Source organism: Physeter macrocephalus, chromosome 18 (genome assembly GCF_002837175.3).
Source record: "Physeter macrocephalus isolate SW-GA chromosome 18, ASM283717v5, whole genome shotgun sequence".
Classification (NCBI taxonomy): Eukaryota; Metazoa; Chordata; class Mammalia; order Artiodactyla; family Physeteridae; genus Physeter; species Physeter macrocephalus.
The window spans coordinates 74,341,339-74,357,972 of record NC_041231.1 but is presented as its reverse complement, the minus strand read 5'-3'; the positions used below and the strand labels follow the sequence as shown (position 1 = coordinate 74,357,972).

The following is a 16,634-nucleotide window of genomic DNA, read 5'->3' as shown; positions in this document are numbered from 1 at the left end:
CAGGCTTCAGTAGTTGTGGCTCGCAGGCTCTAAAGCGCAGGCTCGGTAGTTGTGGCGCACGGGCTTAGTTGCTCCGCGGCATGTGGGATCTTCCCGTACCAGGGCTCGAACCCGTGTCCCCTGAATTGGCAGGCAGATTCTTAACCACTGCACCACCAGAGAAGCCCATCTTTACTGATTCTTAGCTGTGTACTCATTTCAGTGTCCAAGGCTTCTGTTGGCCTGGCTGTCAGTGCTATATCTGTTTATGCTGGTTGCCCCTGAGTTTGTGGAGAAGGGAAGTGAAGTTCTTCTGGACTCCAGGGATCCCATCTCCTGAGTATCTGCAGCTACTCAGGGCTGCCCCCACCCCCTTCAGCTCGCTTAAGTATTGTAGCCTTGGGGTAAAAGCTGCTGCCTTCCTCCTGCTCACAGGCATGGGAGGGAGACCAACGTACCCAGCTCATCCATATGTAGTTCCCCAGACAGGCAACCTCCTTGACAGGCCCAGGGCCCCTCCTGCTTCTTGCCTAGGTGACTGCTAAGCTGGGTGCAGCGAGTTACCCTCCCACTTTGTATAGAACCGTCTCCTGTGTGCACTTTGGGCTCTGGTCTCCTTGATCCATCTGATCCCATCTGCACTCTAGCAAAGTGAGCACTCGGTGTTTGATCTTTTGGTTATTTCTTATTCTTATATTTCTTATTAAGCTAAGCCTGGTTAATAGAGGTCCGCCGAGAGCCCCTTTTCCATCCATCTTATTTGGCTCAGAGTTTCTCCTTCCAGCCCTTCTCCTGGCCTCACCAAGAGCAAGAAGGCTAATACCCCTTCCTGTTCTCTCTGCAGCACAGCTCCACCAGCTGGAAGGGCTGAGGACCCTTGGCATCACCACCAACGGCATCAACCTAGCTCGGCTGCTGCCTCAGCTTCAGAAAGCTGGTCTCAGTACCATCAACATCAGCCTGGACACGCTGGTACCAGCCAAGTTTGAGTTCATCGTCCGCAGGAAAGGTGATCAGATGGGGTTCATGGTGGATGGTGACCCTCCCAGGCCCTTGTAGCTGGGGAGCTGTGGCTGGTGCAAGGGGCCTGGTCTCCCTCTTGGTGTCTGGGCTATAGCTAAGCCTAGGCATTTACACCTCACCCCTCAGTCTTGCTAAAGGTCCCTCATCTCTGTAGCCACACTCTTGGGGACATTTTGGGATCGGATGCTAATGAGCTGTGGTGACCAGCCTCCCCCTACCCTGCCCCCAGTTTGAGAGGGTTTCAAGAACACAGGACATTCCGTTTTAAAACCAAGACAGTCCCTGACAAACTGAGACAAGTTGGTTACCCTATAGTGAGCTCTGAGGAAATGTGGGGCAGCCTGGGGTGAAAGCAGCTGCCCTGGGGTTCCAGGGACAGGGCCAGCACTGCCAGCTGAGGGTCCCCCAGCACCTAAGGATGCTCCCTGAGCCCATCCTGCTGTACGCCTCTTCCTTCACCCCCTGCAGTAAGCACACCCACAGCCTCCTCCTGCCAGGCTCCATCAGAGAGGCTGGCAGTGGAGAGTGGAGGGGCCCTAGCCCCGGGTCTCACTAGGCCAGCGCCCACCATCCGTGGGCCCCAGGTTGGGATGGGAGGTTCTGCACAGGCTCAGATGCCCTTCGATTTGGGGAGGGTGGTGCACTACTGAGACCTTTCTGGAGGATCAGAGAGATGCCGGGGAGACCCAGCTCTCCCTTTGCTTCTCTGGAAACAGCCTCCAGCTCTCAGGCCCACCTCCTCTTTCCCCCTCCCCCAGCGTGTGACTTCCTGTTTATACCTGGCAGTGTGCTAAGGAAGTGCTGGGGCGGGGAGTGTCTTTGCCCTCTAAAGGGCTGCTCCAGGCACTGTGGAGGGGACAGACGCACAGCACACTGTCCTGCCTTACAGGCTACGAGGGGCCGAAAGATGTGATGCCACGGAACCACCTTTGCTTGTCTTGTGGTGTCAGTTCAAGCACTTCAGAGAAGAAGAGAGAACTCTTTCTCTCTAGGGCTCTCTCTCCCAGCAGGGGGAGACTGGGAGGGCTTCAAGGAGGAGGCATTCATGCTGGCCCTTGAGGAACGGGGTGTTCAGATCAAGGGAGCTTACTCTGAGGAGGAATGTCAGTCGAGAACCGCAGGGGCTCTGAGGTGGGAAAGTGGAAGGTATAACCGTGAGCTTTACCCACAGAGCCCCCCGCCCCACTTCCCCATGCCCCCTGCCTCCTTGACTCCTTCCTGGAATGAGGATCGGAGACAGGAGATCCTGACGCCAGATCTGCCTTCCCATTCATATCCCTGTATCCCCTGCCTCCTTTTGGAGGGAGAGGGCTTGACAGAAGAGGGAACTTCTAGATTATCCTAACGGCATTCTGTATAAAAGCTGTACAGTCTTTCCTTTGCCATCTCTTCCTGCTGTCTTACGCTGAAAATGCTGCAAGGAAACCGTGGAGGCTGGCTAGGGGTGGGGGAGCGGCCGGTATGCCGGAGGCGCTCACATGTTTGGATACATGAGTAAGCTGGGGTGGGGAGGAGAAGCCAGCCTGGGATCACATTTACTGCACTAATCACAGAGATAGGAGAGAGCCACGTGCACGGAAATCGCTCACCAGCCCTGGCCCAGCACCTACGCTCGGTAGGTGCTCGGTGAGAATATGAAGAGCGGGTGAACGGAGCAGCCTCCGGGAGGGAGTTGGGGAACCTGCCTTCTGTGCGAGACCCCCAGCTGAGCACTGCCTGTTTCTGGACCTCGGTTGCCTCGTCTGGACTGTGAGAGGGTTCACCTGGATCAGGCTCCACACACTGCAGCCCACCAGCCAACTCCAGCCCCCCCGCCCAGTTTGTTTTTCTTACAGCCTTCGAGCCAAGAATGGATTTTGCAGATAACATTTGCAATGAATCTAATGATAGGGAACATTAACCATGAATCCCAATTAAGCAACATATTATCCCTGCAAAAAGAATTCCACTCTTTCGTTCTATTCCAGAGTGCTGTTACAAATATTATGCTCCATTATTACCCTATTCTGAATTTAGTCAATGAAATCTTTATGATGTATATCTACATAATATCCTCAGTTTTGCCTCTTGGCCTCCAGAGCCTGAAATATTTACTATCTGGCCCCCAGACTCGGCGGCCTCTGAGGTTCCTTGTGGCTCTGGCGCTTTCTATGGGTGTGAGGACGTGGGGGAGAGGAAGGCAGTGCCTGGACCCTGTTCCTCTCCCTCCCCACAGGCTTCCGCAAGGTCATGGAGGGCATCCACAAGGCCATTGAGCTGGGCTACAGTCCTGTGAAGGTGAGGACTTCCTGGCCCCAAGACAGGCCCCAGCCCTGGCCAGTGCACCTGCGGTGTAGCCCTCACCACTCCCTGGCCCGCTCCATCCAGCCCTGCCCCCCACTCCCCACAAGGGAGGGGGGAAAACCAGTGACCCATGGAATCTTCCAACCCCTGGAGAACTGGGGGAGGGACACAAGGAACGGGACCCTGGGTGGAGAGCCTAGGCAGGTGTCAGATCCCCGACAAGGGTCATCCCTGGAAAAGAACGCAGTCGAGATAGCCCTTGTGGTCCCCTTCTCCCTGGACCAGGTGAACTGTGTGGTGATGCGAGGCCTGAATGAGGACGAACTCCTGGACTTCGTGGCCTTGACCGAGGGCCTTCCCCTGGACGTGCGCTTCATAGAGTACATGCCCTTTGACGGTCAGTGCCGCAGGGCGGGGTGGGTGGGGCAAGGGGAGGCCGGGCCTGTCGGCAGAGCTGGACCAGAGCCCCGCTGAGAGCACGGCGGGGGGCTGTCAAGAACCCTGGGAAAGGCTGAGTAGGGCAGACAAGGCCTGGCTGCCCCTGTGGGTGCTGCTGACCCCGATACCGCTGTGTGTGTAGGAATTTCTCCAGGGATGGTGGGGAGGGGCCTGGGCAGGCACCGGGGCTGCGATGGGGGTCGAAGGCTTCTCAGAGTGGGCGTGGCTGTGATTCCATCCACCCATTTCAGGCACCTTGTGCCCTCCTGGCCCGGCGGCGGAGAACTGGTTCCTGGGCTGTGGGAGGGTGAACTTGAAGCCCCTGGGTCCCCGCAGCATGTGACTCAGTAGCTCCCACCCCCAATACAGGCAACAAGTGGAACTTCAAGAAGATGGTCAGCTACAAGGAGATGCTGGACACCCTCAGGCAGCAGTGGCCGGAGCTGGAGAAGCTGACGGAGGAGGAATCCAGCACAGCCAAGGTTGGCGGGAGGGCAGGGGTGGGGCCGGGAGAAAGGTGGTGCTTCCACCCTAGGACGGGAGAGCAGGCAGGGGCTGCTTTGGGGGTGGAGTCAGTGATGCAGGACAGTGCCTTTTAAGCAGGAAGTGTTACAGGGCCATCACAGCAGCCTCCCTGCTTCACTGACGCAGAAGCAGGCCCGACGTGGGGCAGGGGTTAAGGAACTTGTTGTAGGATGCGCTGGACTGAGTGTTGGAGCAGGTGCTTGTCTGGCTCTTCCACGTGGCTGTCCCTGGCCGTGCTGCCCTCAGGTTCCTGCATCTTTAGTAGCCTTTGTTTTGGGCAGGCCAGGTGCAAGCGGAGAGCTCGTGCACTTCATACTGGAGTCTTCTGTTGTCCGAGGGCCTTGGGGGCTGCTTTCTGCAGGGCTCCTGGGGAGAGGGCCGAGAGGTAAGGGCTCTGATGTCCGGGAGAGAGCTGGCACTCAGCTGCCCATCCCCCTCCCCTCCACTGCTCACCCACAGGCCTTTAAAATCCCTGGCTTCCGAGGCCGAGTCAGCTTCATCACGTCCATGTCTGAGCATTTCTGTGGGACCTGCAACCGCTTGCGAATCACAGCTGACGGGAACCTCAAGGTGAGTGTCCCCTTCCCCACGGGCACCCCTGTCCCCTCTGTGCTCTGTTTATGTCTTTCTACCCGTGCCCCCTGATTGGAGGTGAGGCTAGCAGGGTACACGGGGTGATGGTGAAATAGTGTCAGATATGGGGGGATCGTGGGAGCAGCGGATCAAGGTGAACTCGTGGCTCCCATGGAACCGTCACCCTGGTTCCTTCCTTCCTTGGGTCCCTGGTTGATCAGGAGCCACTTTCCAGGACTCAGTGCTGTGGGAGGGCTGGGCGGAGATCGATGTGCCCTTTGCCCCCAGCCTCCACCCTGGTTGGCCCCTCCCACCAGGCCAGGGTTCATTCCTGAAACCAGCATCCGTTACTCATATCTGATATCTCATCAGCACATGCTGTGCGTTCAGCCCTGGGGACGGCGGCTGGAAGGGAGGCGTGGACATGCCCATCTTCTGTGAGGCCACAGAGACTCCCTGTGAGACCAAACAAAGAGCTAATGGGTGGCAGCACAGGATTCTTCATCAAATGAGGGGCCGGACAGGCCTCTGGTGGTGAACCTGGAAGGAGCGCACAGGGACCTCAGTGAGCCATGGAGACTGGGCTGGCGGGGGCGGGGACTGGGGGGGGGGGAGGATGGATGCGTTCATCCTGATTTGGCCAGGGCAGATTAAAGTCAGCTATGGGGAGGCCACCTCGTGGAGGGCTTGAGTGACCCCATGCAAGGTGCAGAGTGTGTCCTTTTGACAGGAGGACACTGGGCAGAGTTTTAATACAAGATGGGGAGGCAGGATCCCCGATTCATGTTTTAGGAAGAGTAACTCCCAGGTTGAATTTGGAAATAGACAGTTAGATGGCCTCTTCGTGATGTTCCAGATCTGTGAGAGTTAAGGTGAAGGTGGGAAGGAAGAGTGAAAGAACTTGGAGCTGCAGGTGTGGGTGGAGAGAGAGGCCCCCGGCTGTCTGGTCAGCTCTGGGACCTGCTTGGGATTGGGGGGCGAGGGTGCAGGTGGGTGGGTTAGGACCGTCAGGCTGAACGCCCGAGAGGAACGGTGCGGCAGGTTGTTATAAAGCGAGGGGGTTTTCTGGGCTGGAGGCACAGGACTGAGTGGACAGTCGGTGGTAACCGTGTCAGTCAGTTCCCTCCACCCCCCTGCAGGAAGTGGAGGGAGGATTCTAAGGAGAATGTGAGGAAGAGGCTGTTTACAGCGCAGGCTTAAGGGGGCCTGTAAGGGCACTGGATGAGCAGCAGCAAACTGCTGTCCCACCCCTGGGAGGAAGGGGCAGGGGAGGAGCTGGCGTCACTGGGCTCCCAGGAGAGCTGGAGTGGCCGCCTGGCTGGGGCTGTGATTGTGGACGGAAGCACCACTGCCGAGAAGTGCCCGGCCTTTCTCTGCTCTCACCCTCTGACCTCCCATCAGCCAAACCCAGGCGGAAGCCAGCAGGAGGGGGGGCTCTGGTTGCAGAGAAGGGCAGAGAGTGGAACCTGGGGGCTGGTGGGGAGCGAGCAAAGGGGACTGACCAGCACGGGGAAGTGGGTGTATCTTCCGCTTAGATCTCGTTCATATCTTCTCTGATGGTCTCCGCTTGTCAAACGTGCTTCTGTGCCCACAGCACCCCGTACAGAGCTGACACTTGGTAGGTGCTTTGTGGGGCTTCATGGGAGGAAGTAGGTGTCCCACTTTCCGGGACTGCCCCGTCCACCCCAAGCCCCCCAGAGCTCCCAGCCTCTCCCAGAATCAGGGGAGCATTGGGTCAAGTTTGAATGACCTCAGGATGCCATCTCCACCAGCCCTCTGCTGTTCAGCCCCCAGCCAGGGGCCACCAACCAGAGCAGGGGCAGGCGGGCAGGGTCCAGGAGCAAAGGGACTGAAGAGGATGGAGGGGAAAGGGATGTACATGCCAGATCTGGAGGGGCTGCTGGGACTCAGCTCCCACTGACTGGGGTCCGTTCTCATGGCAATGAAGAGGCCTCTCCATGGAATGTCTCAGGAGAAGGTGTGGATCTAGATTTTTTTTTTTTTTTTTTTTTTTTTGCGGTACGCGGGCCTCTCACTGCTGTGGCCTCTCCCGTTGCGGAGCACAGGCTCCGGACGCGCAGGCTCAGCGGCCATGGCTCACGGGCCCAGCCGCTCCGCGGCATGTGGGATCCTCCCGGATCGGGGCACGAACCCGTGTCCCCTGCATCGGCAGGCGGACTCTCAACCACTGCGCCACCAGGGAAGCCCGTGGATCTAGATTTTGATGTGCTATATGTGTTGGCAGTTATTTGTTTTTTTTCAAGTACACGCCACGCGCCGAAGGAAACATGACCGGAAGTCAGATGCAGGCCTTGGGGTGTCTGCTTTCGCCTCCTGCCCTTCCAGCCCCTCCGACTCCTCCATCTAGCTCCTTCGGCCCCTCATTTCAGGGAAGACCTGCTTTGAGTATGACCAGCCACGGGAGGCCCTCATGCCCAGCCCAGGGGGGCTCCAAGGATGGGGGCCAAGGCTCAGGATGAGGAGGGCATGTTGGCCTCACCTGCAATGTGACCTCTCCAGGTCTGCCTCTTTGGGAGCTCAGAGGTATCTCTACGGGATCACCTGCGGGCGGGGGCCTCTGAGGAGGAGCTGCTGAGCATCGTTGGGGCTGCCGTGGGCAGGAAGAAGCGGCAGCATGCAGGTAAGGGGGTGGGGAGGCCAGGCTGGGTGGGGAGTGGGCCATTGTCAGCAGGAGGGAGGTCTGTAGTGAGCCAGTGGCACTCAGTGTGGTCTGTGCTCTCCATCACTCCTGCTGGACCTCTAGACTTGGGGTACGGTGATGCTTCTCCTTCCCAGGGGAAGTTGGCAGAGCAGAGCCTGCACAGGATGGGGGACCCCACATTCTCTCGGGCTGTTTCATTGGGTGATGGAGAAAGAGGGGTGTCATTGCCCCTCTCTCATCCCTGACAGGGAGGGCAGGGTCCTGGCATCCACAAACTGTTACGGGCTCCATCATGGGCGACCTTGCAGCGTACGGCGGGGGTTTTTTGTCGGGGTGCGGTAGGTGAGTGCGTGTCCACGGGGCTGTCGTACCACTGTGTCCATCGTTCGTTTCAGTGAACTCTTTTCCCCGCCTTCTTTCTCTCCCCGCTTCCCTGCTCTCCTCTCCCTCCCCATCCTTCCCTCGCCCCAGGCATGTTCAGTATTTCCCAGATGAAGAACCGGCCCATGATCCTCATCGGTGGGTGACCCATCAGTACGTAACTGCTCACCCTTGTCACGGGGGGATCCCGTGGGGCGGGGCCCCTGCTGTAGGTGCCCCCCACCCTGATCCTGCACCTCCTCCTGAGGTTCTCATCCTTCACCTTTTCCTACCCCTCCAAGCCTTTACTGCAGCTTTTCTTCCCTTCCCTGGTTCCCTCTTACTGCACATGCCACAGAAATCATCGTTCTGTCTCACCAGAAATCGGGTCGGGGGGGTCCTCCAGGTTTATGATCGCTATGTTAGTTGTCCCCTGAAAATGGAGCTTCTGGGTAAGACAGAGATCTTGTCCTCGGCTTTAGAATCTCCCAGCTTGGATACAGTCACAGGCGTCCCTTCCCTTCTGTTCTATGGGTCAGTTCACACGCGTGTGCGGACCATTAGTGCCCGTTGGTCCTTGTGTTGTTATGCTTCTGTGTGGGCAGTGTTTAGGCAGCAAGCTAAGAGTGCTACTCAGCTTTCTAGGGAGGACACAGCCAGGATCTCCACTGCCTAATTCCTTAACTCCCAGGAACTGATGTGCCCGGGGCGTCTCTTATGTGCATAGGACGCTTCAAACAGAAACACCTTTTTATTGAGCCATATGTGGTCTGTAACCTTGGGGAACTAGCTGGTCCATGCGGAGCTTTGGGGATGCTGTTATCCCTCTGGCGCATGCCCAGGCTAGAGCAGGGGAGGCCTCGCCCCCTTGGCCACAGCCAGATCTGGGCCCCTGAATTGTGCCCTAAGCAAGAGAAAGCAGTGAGAACAACCAGGGGAAGGGATTCTTTTCTCCAGCACTTGGAGCAGAGCGAGCCCTGAGGCATGTGGGCTGGAGTGGGCCAGAGACAGCCCAGGGACCACACCAGCCACCCAGGGAAGGAAGGGCGGCTCACCACAGCATGCCACCGGGAAGAAAACGGTATCACCTCTCTTCTGCCGTCACCTCCACCATGCTCATCCTCTTGTGTTGGGCCTTGACCCATGCTGACACGCCTTGATGGCAAGGAGTGGGGGATGCCTTGATAATTGTACCTCTGACACTGACAAGGTAGGGGGGCCAGAGCATGATGGAAAGCTGGAAGTTGGGAGGCCTAATTGCTTCAGAAGGAATAATAATTCTCTCAAGGATATAGAGTAACCAAAGTGGTCTGATCTCTGTAAAACCAAGAGTTGCCTAGAACAGGGCCTCTTTGACATGCCTGTGAATCCCTTAGGGATCTTGTTATTTCCGATTCGGATTCAGGAGGTCTGGGCTGCATCTCTTAACAGTCCTCAGATGGTGCTGCCGGTCCCTGGACCACCCTTTGAGTAACAAGAGCCTACAGGGTCCCCGAGGCCCCTGGGACCATTCGAATCAGCCTCTTGCTTTGTGTAAGCTTCTGATCTGCTTGAAATGTTGTTTAAATAGATTAAATATTTACCTTAGGAGGTTGTCTATAAACTACATGATTTCTGTTAGCCCTTCCCGGAAAATGTGAAGATGAGAGTAACTAATTGGTAATTCAGGCTGAGGCCTCGCTATCATTTTAAGAACATGAAGGGACAGAGCAGTCATCTGATCGAGGCTTCAGTCTTCAGACCTTAGATGTTTCTTAAGAGAACTTGGGCAACAGGAAAGTTGTGAGGAGGGGAGCCCAGGCGGGAGCACCCACAGACCCCACTGCAGGGTAGGCAGAGCCTGCGGGACCCTTGCCCTGTGTACCTCCTGGTGAGGGGGGCTGCACGCTTTTATTCTGGGGGCCCCTCTCTGTGTATCGTCTCTTTTCTCTCTCTCCTCGCCCCTCATTCCGCTTTCCCCAGTGTGAAAGGGAGAACTCGGGGTGTGGTGGGGAGAGGCTTGGGGAGGGAGGTGGGAAAAAGACCTACCTTTTGGACTGAGTCTTTCTTCTCTTTCCTGCTTCCTTCCAGAGTTATTTTTGATGTGCCAAGATTCCCCACCAGCCATTCCAAGCATCTCCTTCAGGGACTCCCTCCATGTTCCGGGTCTGAGACACAGAGTGAGTTTCTCCAGCCAGACGGTGACTTTGTGGAAAGGGGGCTGGCTCCCCCAGATCCCTCTCCTCGCCCAGCGGTGGCTGCGGTCTGGCCTCCCTCAGAGACATTACGGTTCCCACCTCGACTCAGATGCCAACCCAAAGTGCCTTAGCCCAGAGCCCCGGGCTCCTGCCACCCGCTCAGGACCTCTGCCCACCTCAGACCAACTGACCCACGTGGACAGGGAAGGACAGGCGGCTATGGTAGACGTGGGTGGGAAGCCAGACACATGGCGGGTGGCCGTGGCCTCAGCCGTGGTCCTCCTGGGGCCTGTGGCCTACAAGCTCGTCCAGGAGAACCAGCTAAAGAAGGGAGACGCCCTGGTGGTGGCCCAGCTGGCAGGCGTCCAGGCGGCCAAGCTGACCAGCCAGCTGATCCCCCTGTGCCACCACGTGGCCCTGAGCCACGTCCAGGTGCAGCTGGAGCTGGACGGCACACGCCACGCCGTGGTGGTCCGGGCGTCTTGCCGGGCTCGGGGCCCCACTGGGGTGGAGATGGAGGCCCTGACCTCCGCTGCCGTGGCCGCCCTCGCCCTGTATGACATGTGCAAGGCCGTCAGCAGGGACATCGTGTTGGCGGAGATCAAGCTCGTCAGCAAGACCGGGGGTCAGCGGGGGGACTTCCATCGGACGTAGAGGTCCCGCCCCCTCTCACCCCTGGCCCAGCGAGGTCAAGAGATGGGATGCGATTTCAGCCGAGGGAAAGACGTCAAGTTCCTTTCACCCCGTCACCAGTTACCTTCAACCGGTAGGAACCCCAGGTCAGCCCACCCCTCTACTGCTCGATGACCTACACTGACCTGCGGGGTTTCCTTTCTTCCGAGAGGAAACCAGCAGGCCCGTCAGCCTTCCTGGACCCTAACTAAGGTCGTGGGAGGGGGCTGGCCAATAGCGAGCAAGGCTAGATAGCCCCAAAATCACATTGAGTGACTTGTGGACTCTGTCCGACAGTCGAGCCCATAACCTCCCCTTCTCTCTTGGGTTTTCTCTTCTCCTTCCTTCCCCGGGAGGGAACCAAGGGCTCCTAAGCAGGAGCCTCCTGACCAAGCACACCTCCCACACCTGCCCCGTGCACGGCCTTTCCACCTGCACCCCTTCGTCCTGGGACACACCAGGCGAGGAGGAGCGATGGATGGAGCTTGCCTTCACCCACACAGTGCACAAAATAAAGCCACGATGCCCATTTTGGGGATGCAAGAATGAGGACTGTGTCTGTGCCGAGGGCACCGAGCCACTGTGATGGCAGGCCCACCCCTCAACCCAACGCCCCCTGGGGGAAGAGGAGCAGGAGAGACGCTGGAAAAGCAAAGGGGCATGTTCTCCGTGCACCCCCGCCTTCCCTGTGGGAGAAGGTAGGAGTGGAGTGAGAGGCCCATAGGTGCAGCATCTCCAGTAGCACTGTCAGGTAGGGGTGTCCGAAGCTCATCCCGTCGCCGGCTGGTAGAGGTCAGGGGGGTGCAATTAGAGGCTCCTGGTTTTCACATCCCCACACGCTGGACGCGCTTGCTGGCTTCTCTCACTGTGGGTAGGTGTCTCTAGTTCTAGCCTCAGTCCCCCGGCCCCCCGCCTGCCTTTCCTCTGCCCTGCACCCAGGCGTGCTGGCAAATGTTTAACAACAACTGGCTCTTGGAAAAGAAAAAAAGGACAATTTCCATGGTCTGAGTCCTCCCACCTTGGTCGATTTCAAGCTACCGTAGGACGTGAACTGGTTTGCGGAATTCCTGAGGATGTAACAGTTGGGGCTCGCAGAGCTGGTGGGATCTGCTTGCAACACACCACGGGCTATGCCGCTCCCCAGCACGCCTCACGTCCCCGCGTGGGAAGAAGGCAGGCACAGTTTCAAGGCAGGCTAGGAAGGGGTGGCACGGATTTAATATTTTTTAGTATTACAATATATTCTTATAAAAAAGGTACAGGCGAAAAGGACGCTGCAGATTTTGTACATTAGCCGCATTTGTCATCTGAAACAGCTGGTGAGAACAGCCTTGGCGTGGAGGTGGTAGAGGTGGGGGGCGGGGATGGTCACGGCTCCCCCAGTGGGTGGCAAGGGGATGGGGGTGGGGAAGAGCCTGGACCAGACCCTTCCCCATCCGCCCGGAGAATTTTCTCCTCCCGCCGCCCTAAACACGCCTCCCTTCCCTCACAGGGGAGGGGGAGCGGATGTTGCTGCTGAGAAGGGGACAGGTTGCATCGGGTTAACTGAATTTTACGTTGTACACAAAATTAGCTGGAGAAATTAACCCAAAGGTGGCAGGAAGGGCACCTGGGAACGACCAAGGAACAAATACAACAGGCGTCAACGTTTAGCACATCAAGGACCAACTCGGCTGTCTCCAAGGCACCAGCACTTCTTGCTGAGTCAGCCGTGATGGTCTGTGGTCCAAGGCACTGTTGGTGATCTGGCTACAGTGGCGTCTGGTGTCTGTCAGAGCCACCGGCCAGATCTAGAAAAATAATAAATAGAGAAAGCAAACTCTTTAGAGGTGAGAAGCCTGAGCCCTGGAACAATCAATATACGTGTCCTCTGTAAACAGTTAAACCGAACTGTGCTTTTCTGTGGATCCAACGTGTCTCGAACGTCTTCCGTATTCCTTCTTCCCTGGTGCGTATCCAGCCTTCCACGGTGGGTGGGAATGCCGGGGTTTGGGCAGGCCTGTTGACTAGACGTGGAGCCCTCCCTATTCCGGGTCCCAGTGGGTGAGGTGGACCTCGGCCCGGCCAGTCTTGGGGAGGAGGACCCTGCGAGGTCCCACCACAACCTTCTCAGTGTCCCAACGCCGGCTTCTTCCAGCGGGGGCTTGTGGGTATCACACAGCTCTGCGGCCACTCTTCCTGGTAAGCCTTCACCTGACCCTCACCTGGACTCCAGGATGGCTGCCTCACACCGGTCCCGACCAGGCTTGCACTTGCTCGATCCCTCCCCCCTTGAACCAACACACATGTTGGGCTCGGCAACCCTGTGTTTCTTCCCCTGCAGCTACTATGGTCCCACCCCCAGAAAAGATAGGCAGCTGAAGAGTGGGCCCAGCCCACCAGTCTGTCCGCTGGCAATAACCCTGAGCTGGAGGAGGAGGTCAGAAGGTGAGAAACATAAAAGGGAAGGGCAGGAGGACAGAAGGGCAGGGAGCCTGTTGATGTGGGGTTGCAGGGAGGGTCAGGCAGGTCTCACAGATAGGATGAGGGGTTAACTCTGGCGGGTTGGAAATGTATTAAAAATGAGCCCTGATGGAGTTCAGCTCACCTCTGTCCTTTTAGAAAATTTGTGTAGATACCAGCCATCATCCTGCCCCACAAGGACAGCTCCTGGTAGACAGAATGAAGGTGAGAACGGACAGGAGAACCAGAATGAAAGTCGGCTGAACCAAATCGGGTCCCAGAGCTGGGGGGGGTGGGACCCCCTCAGCTTTCCACCCCTGCCTGCTCTGGGCACCCCCCACAACCCGTCTGAATGCCCCTGAGGAGGTCCCCTTACTCCCTTAGAGGTGGCATGTAACTGCAGAGGGCAACTCTTGCCCTTGGAGCCCTCGGAACCGATGCCCCAGGGCCAACCTCAGCCGGACGAACGCAGTTGGAAGTGTCCCCTGCAGGCTGGACAGAGCAGGCGGTCACTGTGCAGATGTCAGAGGAGTACGGGGTCCGAGTAATGTTCAGTGGTAACCTAGGCGCTCTGGGTGGAGCTGGCCATTCAGGTGCTGCCCTCTGGAAGCCCTAGCCAACGTGTGAGGTCACTGTCTCGGTCAGGTTGTACAGGGTGGGGGTGGGGAAGGAGCGTTTCATTCCAGGGTCCCTGTGCCCAGCGTACGAGGTGTGGTGATGAATGGGGTCTTCTTTCTTGAACCCCTTCCCTTACCAGATCCATCAAGTACCTAATAGTGAGCCCTAGTCGTAGGATCCCAAAGGTGAGTTTTCCGGGATTCTGGATTAGTATAGGATGGAGATGGCACGAGGGAAGGGAGAGAGACTTCAGACATGCAAGAGAGGGGCCAGAGGGCTCATGATGTAGGCACTGTCACCCTGTCCTCATGACTTGGTCCCTGCATCATATCCTCCTAGCATCTTTTTTTTTTTTTTTCCTGGAACACATCTAGCTAGCATATGTCATGCCTCTTCCTTTCAATAGGAAACTTCGCCCCAGATCAACGTTCCATTAAGCCTACTCTTGAGAGAGGGGAGCCTGGATGCTCCCGCCCGTTACTCCCACGGCACGTGAAAGCTGGACAAGGTCCGTGGACCTCTCTCCAGGCTAGATATGGAACACCTCTGTGCCAACAAACATTTTTAGGGAGCAGGGCCCCTTCAGCCAGGGCTGGCCAGGGATGTCCAAGTCCGCCTCAGAGAGTGACCCCTGGGGCCAGGGTGCAGAAAGAATAATGGGAAGAGGAGATGAGGGGAGCCCCTTCAGGTGGGGAGACACCAGGTCCTGCCACGCAGCCCCGCCCCCAGGACCCAGCCCAGGGCTCCAAATCCAGCACCGAATTGTGTAAGTATCACTAGCACGGCCTCCTCCACTCCGCCGCCCTGGGCCCATCCCTGTCTCCCGGCCTCCCACTGCAGCCAGTCCCCAGGTCAATAATTTAGCCTGTTTATGGCCCGCTCCCGGGTGGCTTCCAGGGCCTGGCTCCCTGATCGCTTGCGGCTGCGTTTGAGTTTGCACAGGTCCTTGTCGAAAACTTCGCCCGAGCGCAGGGCTGACACCAGGTCATCAAACTCGCCGCCCTCCTCCAGCGCGCTGCCCGCGTGCACCTTCCGCTGGCGCTGCCACCGCTCCCGCTCCCGCTGGTCCTTCAGCTGGAGGGGCGAGGAGGGCGGGTGAGAGGCCGCGGCCCAGCACCTCCACCACGGTCCAGGTCACAGACACCTGCCCTCCTTCGCGGGTGGACGCCTGGGCTGGGTCCTCAGCTGGCCCCACCTTCCTCCTGGCTAGGGCACCCTGAGCCTCCCGCCCCACACTGCGCTCTCCACTCCCTCAGCCGTGCCCAGGCCCCGGCCCCAGCAGCACCCTCACCATGGCCTCCATGCGCGCCCGCCGCTCCTCCTCCTCCTTCCTTCTCCGCATGGCCTCCAGGTCCTGCCGGGCCTCCGAGAAGGCCTGCAGGAAGGTGTCAAAGATGCCGAAGAATTCATCCGGCTGCATCTTGCTGTCCTGCTCCCCAAAGTGCATCAGGGCCTTGGAGAACTGTTGGTGGAGAGTCACCCCCGAGCCTGGTGAGCAGTCGAGTTCCAGCCAGAGCAGAGCTCATCCAGGTGGGGGGGGGCTTGGGGGGCAGGGCTAGAGAGGGGAGCCCCCCCCCCCGCCGACTGTCATCAGGGTAAGGACAAGGCTGACACCTGGGGAGGTGGGAGACCCAGGCTGGCTGACAGAGGCTGCCCAGAGTGACCTCTGGGTCTGTTAGGGTGTGTAGGTACAGGACCAGGAGCTGCAGACCTTGGGAAGCACTACCTAAGGTCAGGACCAAAAGGATGTCAGATCATCTAGTTATCGGGCTAGTTATTTAACCCCTCTGTGCCTCAGTTTCTTCATCTGTAAAATGGGGATAATAATAGGACCTACTTTATAGTGTTGGGGGGGGTGTTAAATGAGTTAGTGATGCAGAGTGCTAGCTACATGCCTGGCACTATTACTGAGAGCTACCATCTCTAATTCAACCTACTGAAAACCCTCTAAGAAAGCCCTCACTACTCTAAGTGTGCTCCCTGGACCAGCGGCATGGGTGTTTCCTGGGAGCTGGTTAGAAAGGCTGAATCTCAGGCTCCACCCCCGACCTCCTGAATGAGGACCCACATCTCAATAAGACTCCCACAGTTGGGGTCCAGAGGCGTGTCAGAGTGCGAAGCAGGAAGAGGCAGAGCAACCGAGAGCAAAGCTAGGCTCCGGAGTCAGGCTTCTAACCCAGCTATGTCTGTCACAGCTGGACAACCCTGGGCAAGTTACTTAACGTCTGTGGATCTCAGTGCACGTACCTGTGGAATGGGATAATAGCCTTTCAACAAACCCAGAAGGTAGGTGGTGAGACAGAGGATGGAAAACACTTAATGGGGCACCTGACATCTGGTCAATGGACTGTGAACTTTGCAACAGCGTTGCTGTCGCTTTTCTTGTAGGAGTGAGGAAACTGTTTCTCCTCAAAGCTCTGTGCCTCTGGGTGTGTCCCTTCTGGGCCACCTGTGGTAGGACCCGTGAAGACAGAGAGGGGTGGGGGTGGGGTCAGCCTGGGGGCTTGGGGCGCCCTTACCTTGGCCCTGGCTTCATTGAGCTGGTCCTCCAGCTCTGAGAAGCTGAAGCTGGAGACCGTGATGAAGTCGCTCATGACCGGGACAAACCTGTCATTCGGATCCCACACTTGGCGTTTCTGATATTCCAGCTCCTGAGGAGGGAGAGCCAAGTGCTGGTCAGACCAGTGCCAGGGCAAGAGTCAGGAATGCTGGGACTCACCACATCCTACACCCTTCCTTGCCAATCGCAGGACACTGAGCCTTCCTTTGGAAGAGGGAACACCCTGAGTCTCAAATTCTTAGGGTGGCAAAGATTGTGAGGTATCAACCAGTCCCCACTGCCTCTGTCCTTCCCTCGCCCCCGCTGCCATATTTCTTTCTCT

General features: G+C 57.7%; 2 protein-coding genes across 28 annotated transcripts in view; one reads left to right on the top strand and one right to left on the bottom strand.

The window, feature by feature from the left end:
- Window positions 1-15,033, top strand: part of MOCS1 (molybdenum cofactor synthesis 1) — a 38,868-nt gene extending 23,835 nt beyond the window's left edge. The window contains exons 4-17 of one of the 24 annotated variants that reach the window (XM_055080207.1): window positions 824-988; window positions 3,218-3,279; window positions 3,571-3,682; window positions 4,093-4,205; window positions 4,708-4,818; window positions 7,342-7,462; window positions 7,732-7,825; window positions 7,955-8,017; window positions 9,914-10,002; window positions 10,599-10,786; window positions 12,573-12,640; window positions 13,016-13,119; window positions 13,294-13,359; window positions 14,159-14,409. In XM_055080207.1, the coding sequence (XP_054936182.1) occupies window positions 824-988; window positions 3,218-3,279; window positions 3,571-3,682; window positions 4,093-4,205; window positions 4,708-4,818; window positions 7,342-7,462; window positions 7,732-7,825; window positions 7,955-8,017; window positions 9,914-10,002; window positions 10,599-10,786; window positions 12,573-12,640; window positions 13,016-13,119; window positions 13,294-13,359; window positions 14,159-14,409 (1,607 nt within the window). Of the gene's footprint in view, window positions 1-823; window positions 989-3,217; window positions 3,280-3,570; window positions 3,683-4,092; window positions 4,206-4,707; window positions 4,819-7,341; window positions 7,463-7,731; window positions 7,826-7,954; window positions 8,018-9,248; window positions 9,364-9,913; window positions 10,800-11,195; window positions 11,391-12,572; window positions 13,146-13,293; window positions 13,360-13,518; window positions 14,410-15,008 lie in introns of those variants that run through there. The other 23 variants (XM_055080209.1, XR_008615860.1, XR_008615859.1 and 20 more) reach the window with 23 other exon arrangements.
- The window catches only part of DAAM2 (dishevelled associated activator of morphogenesis 2), a 116,795-nt gene continuing 114,756 nt past the window's right edge, over window positions 14,596-16,634 (bottom strand). For all 4 annotated transcript variants that reach the window (XM_024121786.3, XM_055080204.1, XM_055080206.1 and 1 more), the window contains exons 23-25: window positions 16,272-16,403; window positions 15,044-15,214; window positions 14,596-14,826 (exon numbers count right to left, since the gene is read on the bottom strand). In XM_024121786.3, coding sequence (XP_023977554.1) covers window positions 14,605-14,826; window positions 15,044-15,214; window positions 16,272-16,403 — 525 coding nt within the window. In that variant the 3' untranslated portion in view covers window positions 14,596-14,604. The remainder of the gene's footprint in view (window positions 14,827-15,043; window positions 15,215-16,271; window positions 16,404-16,634) is intronic.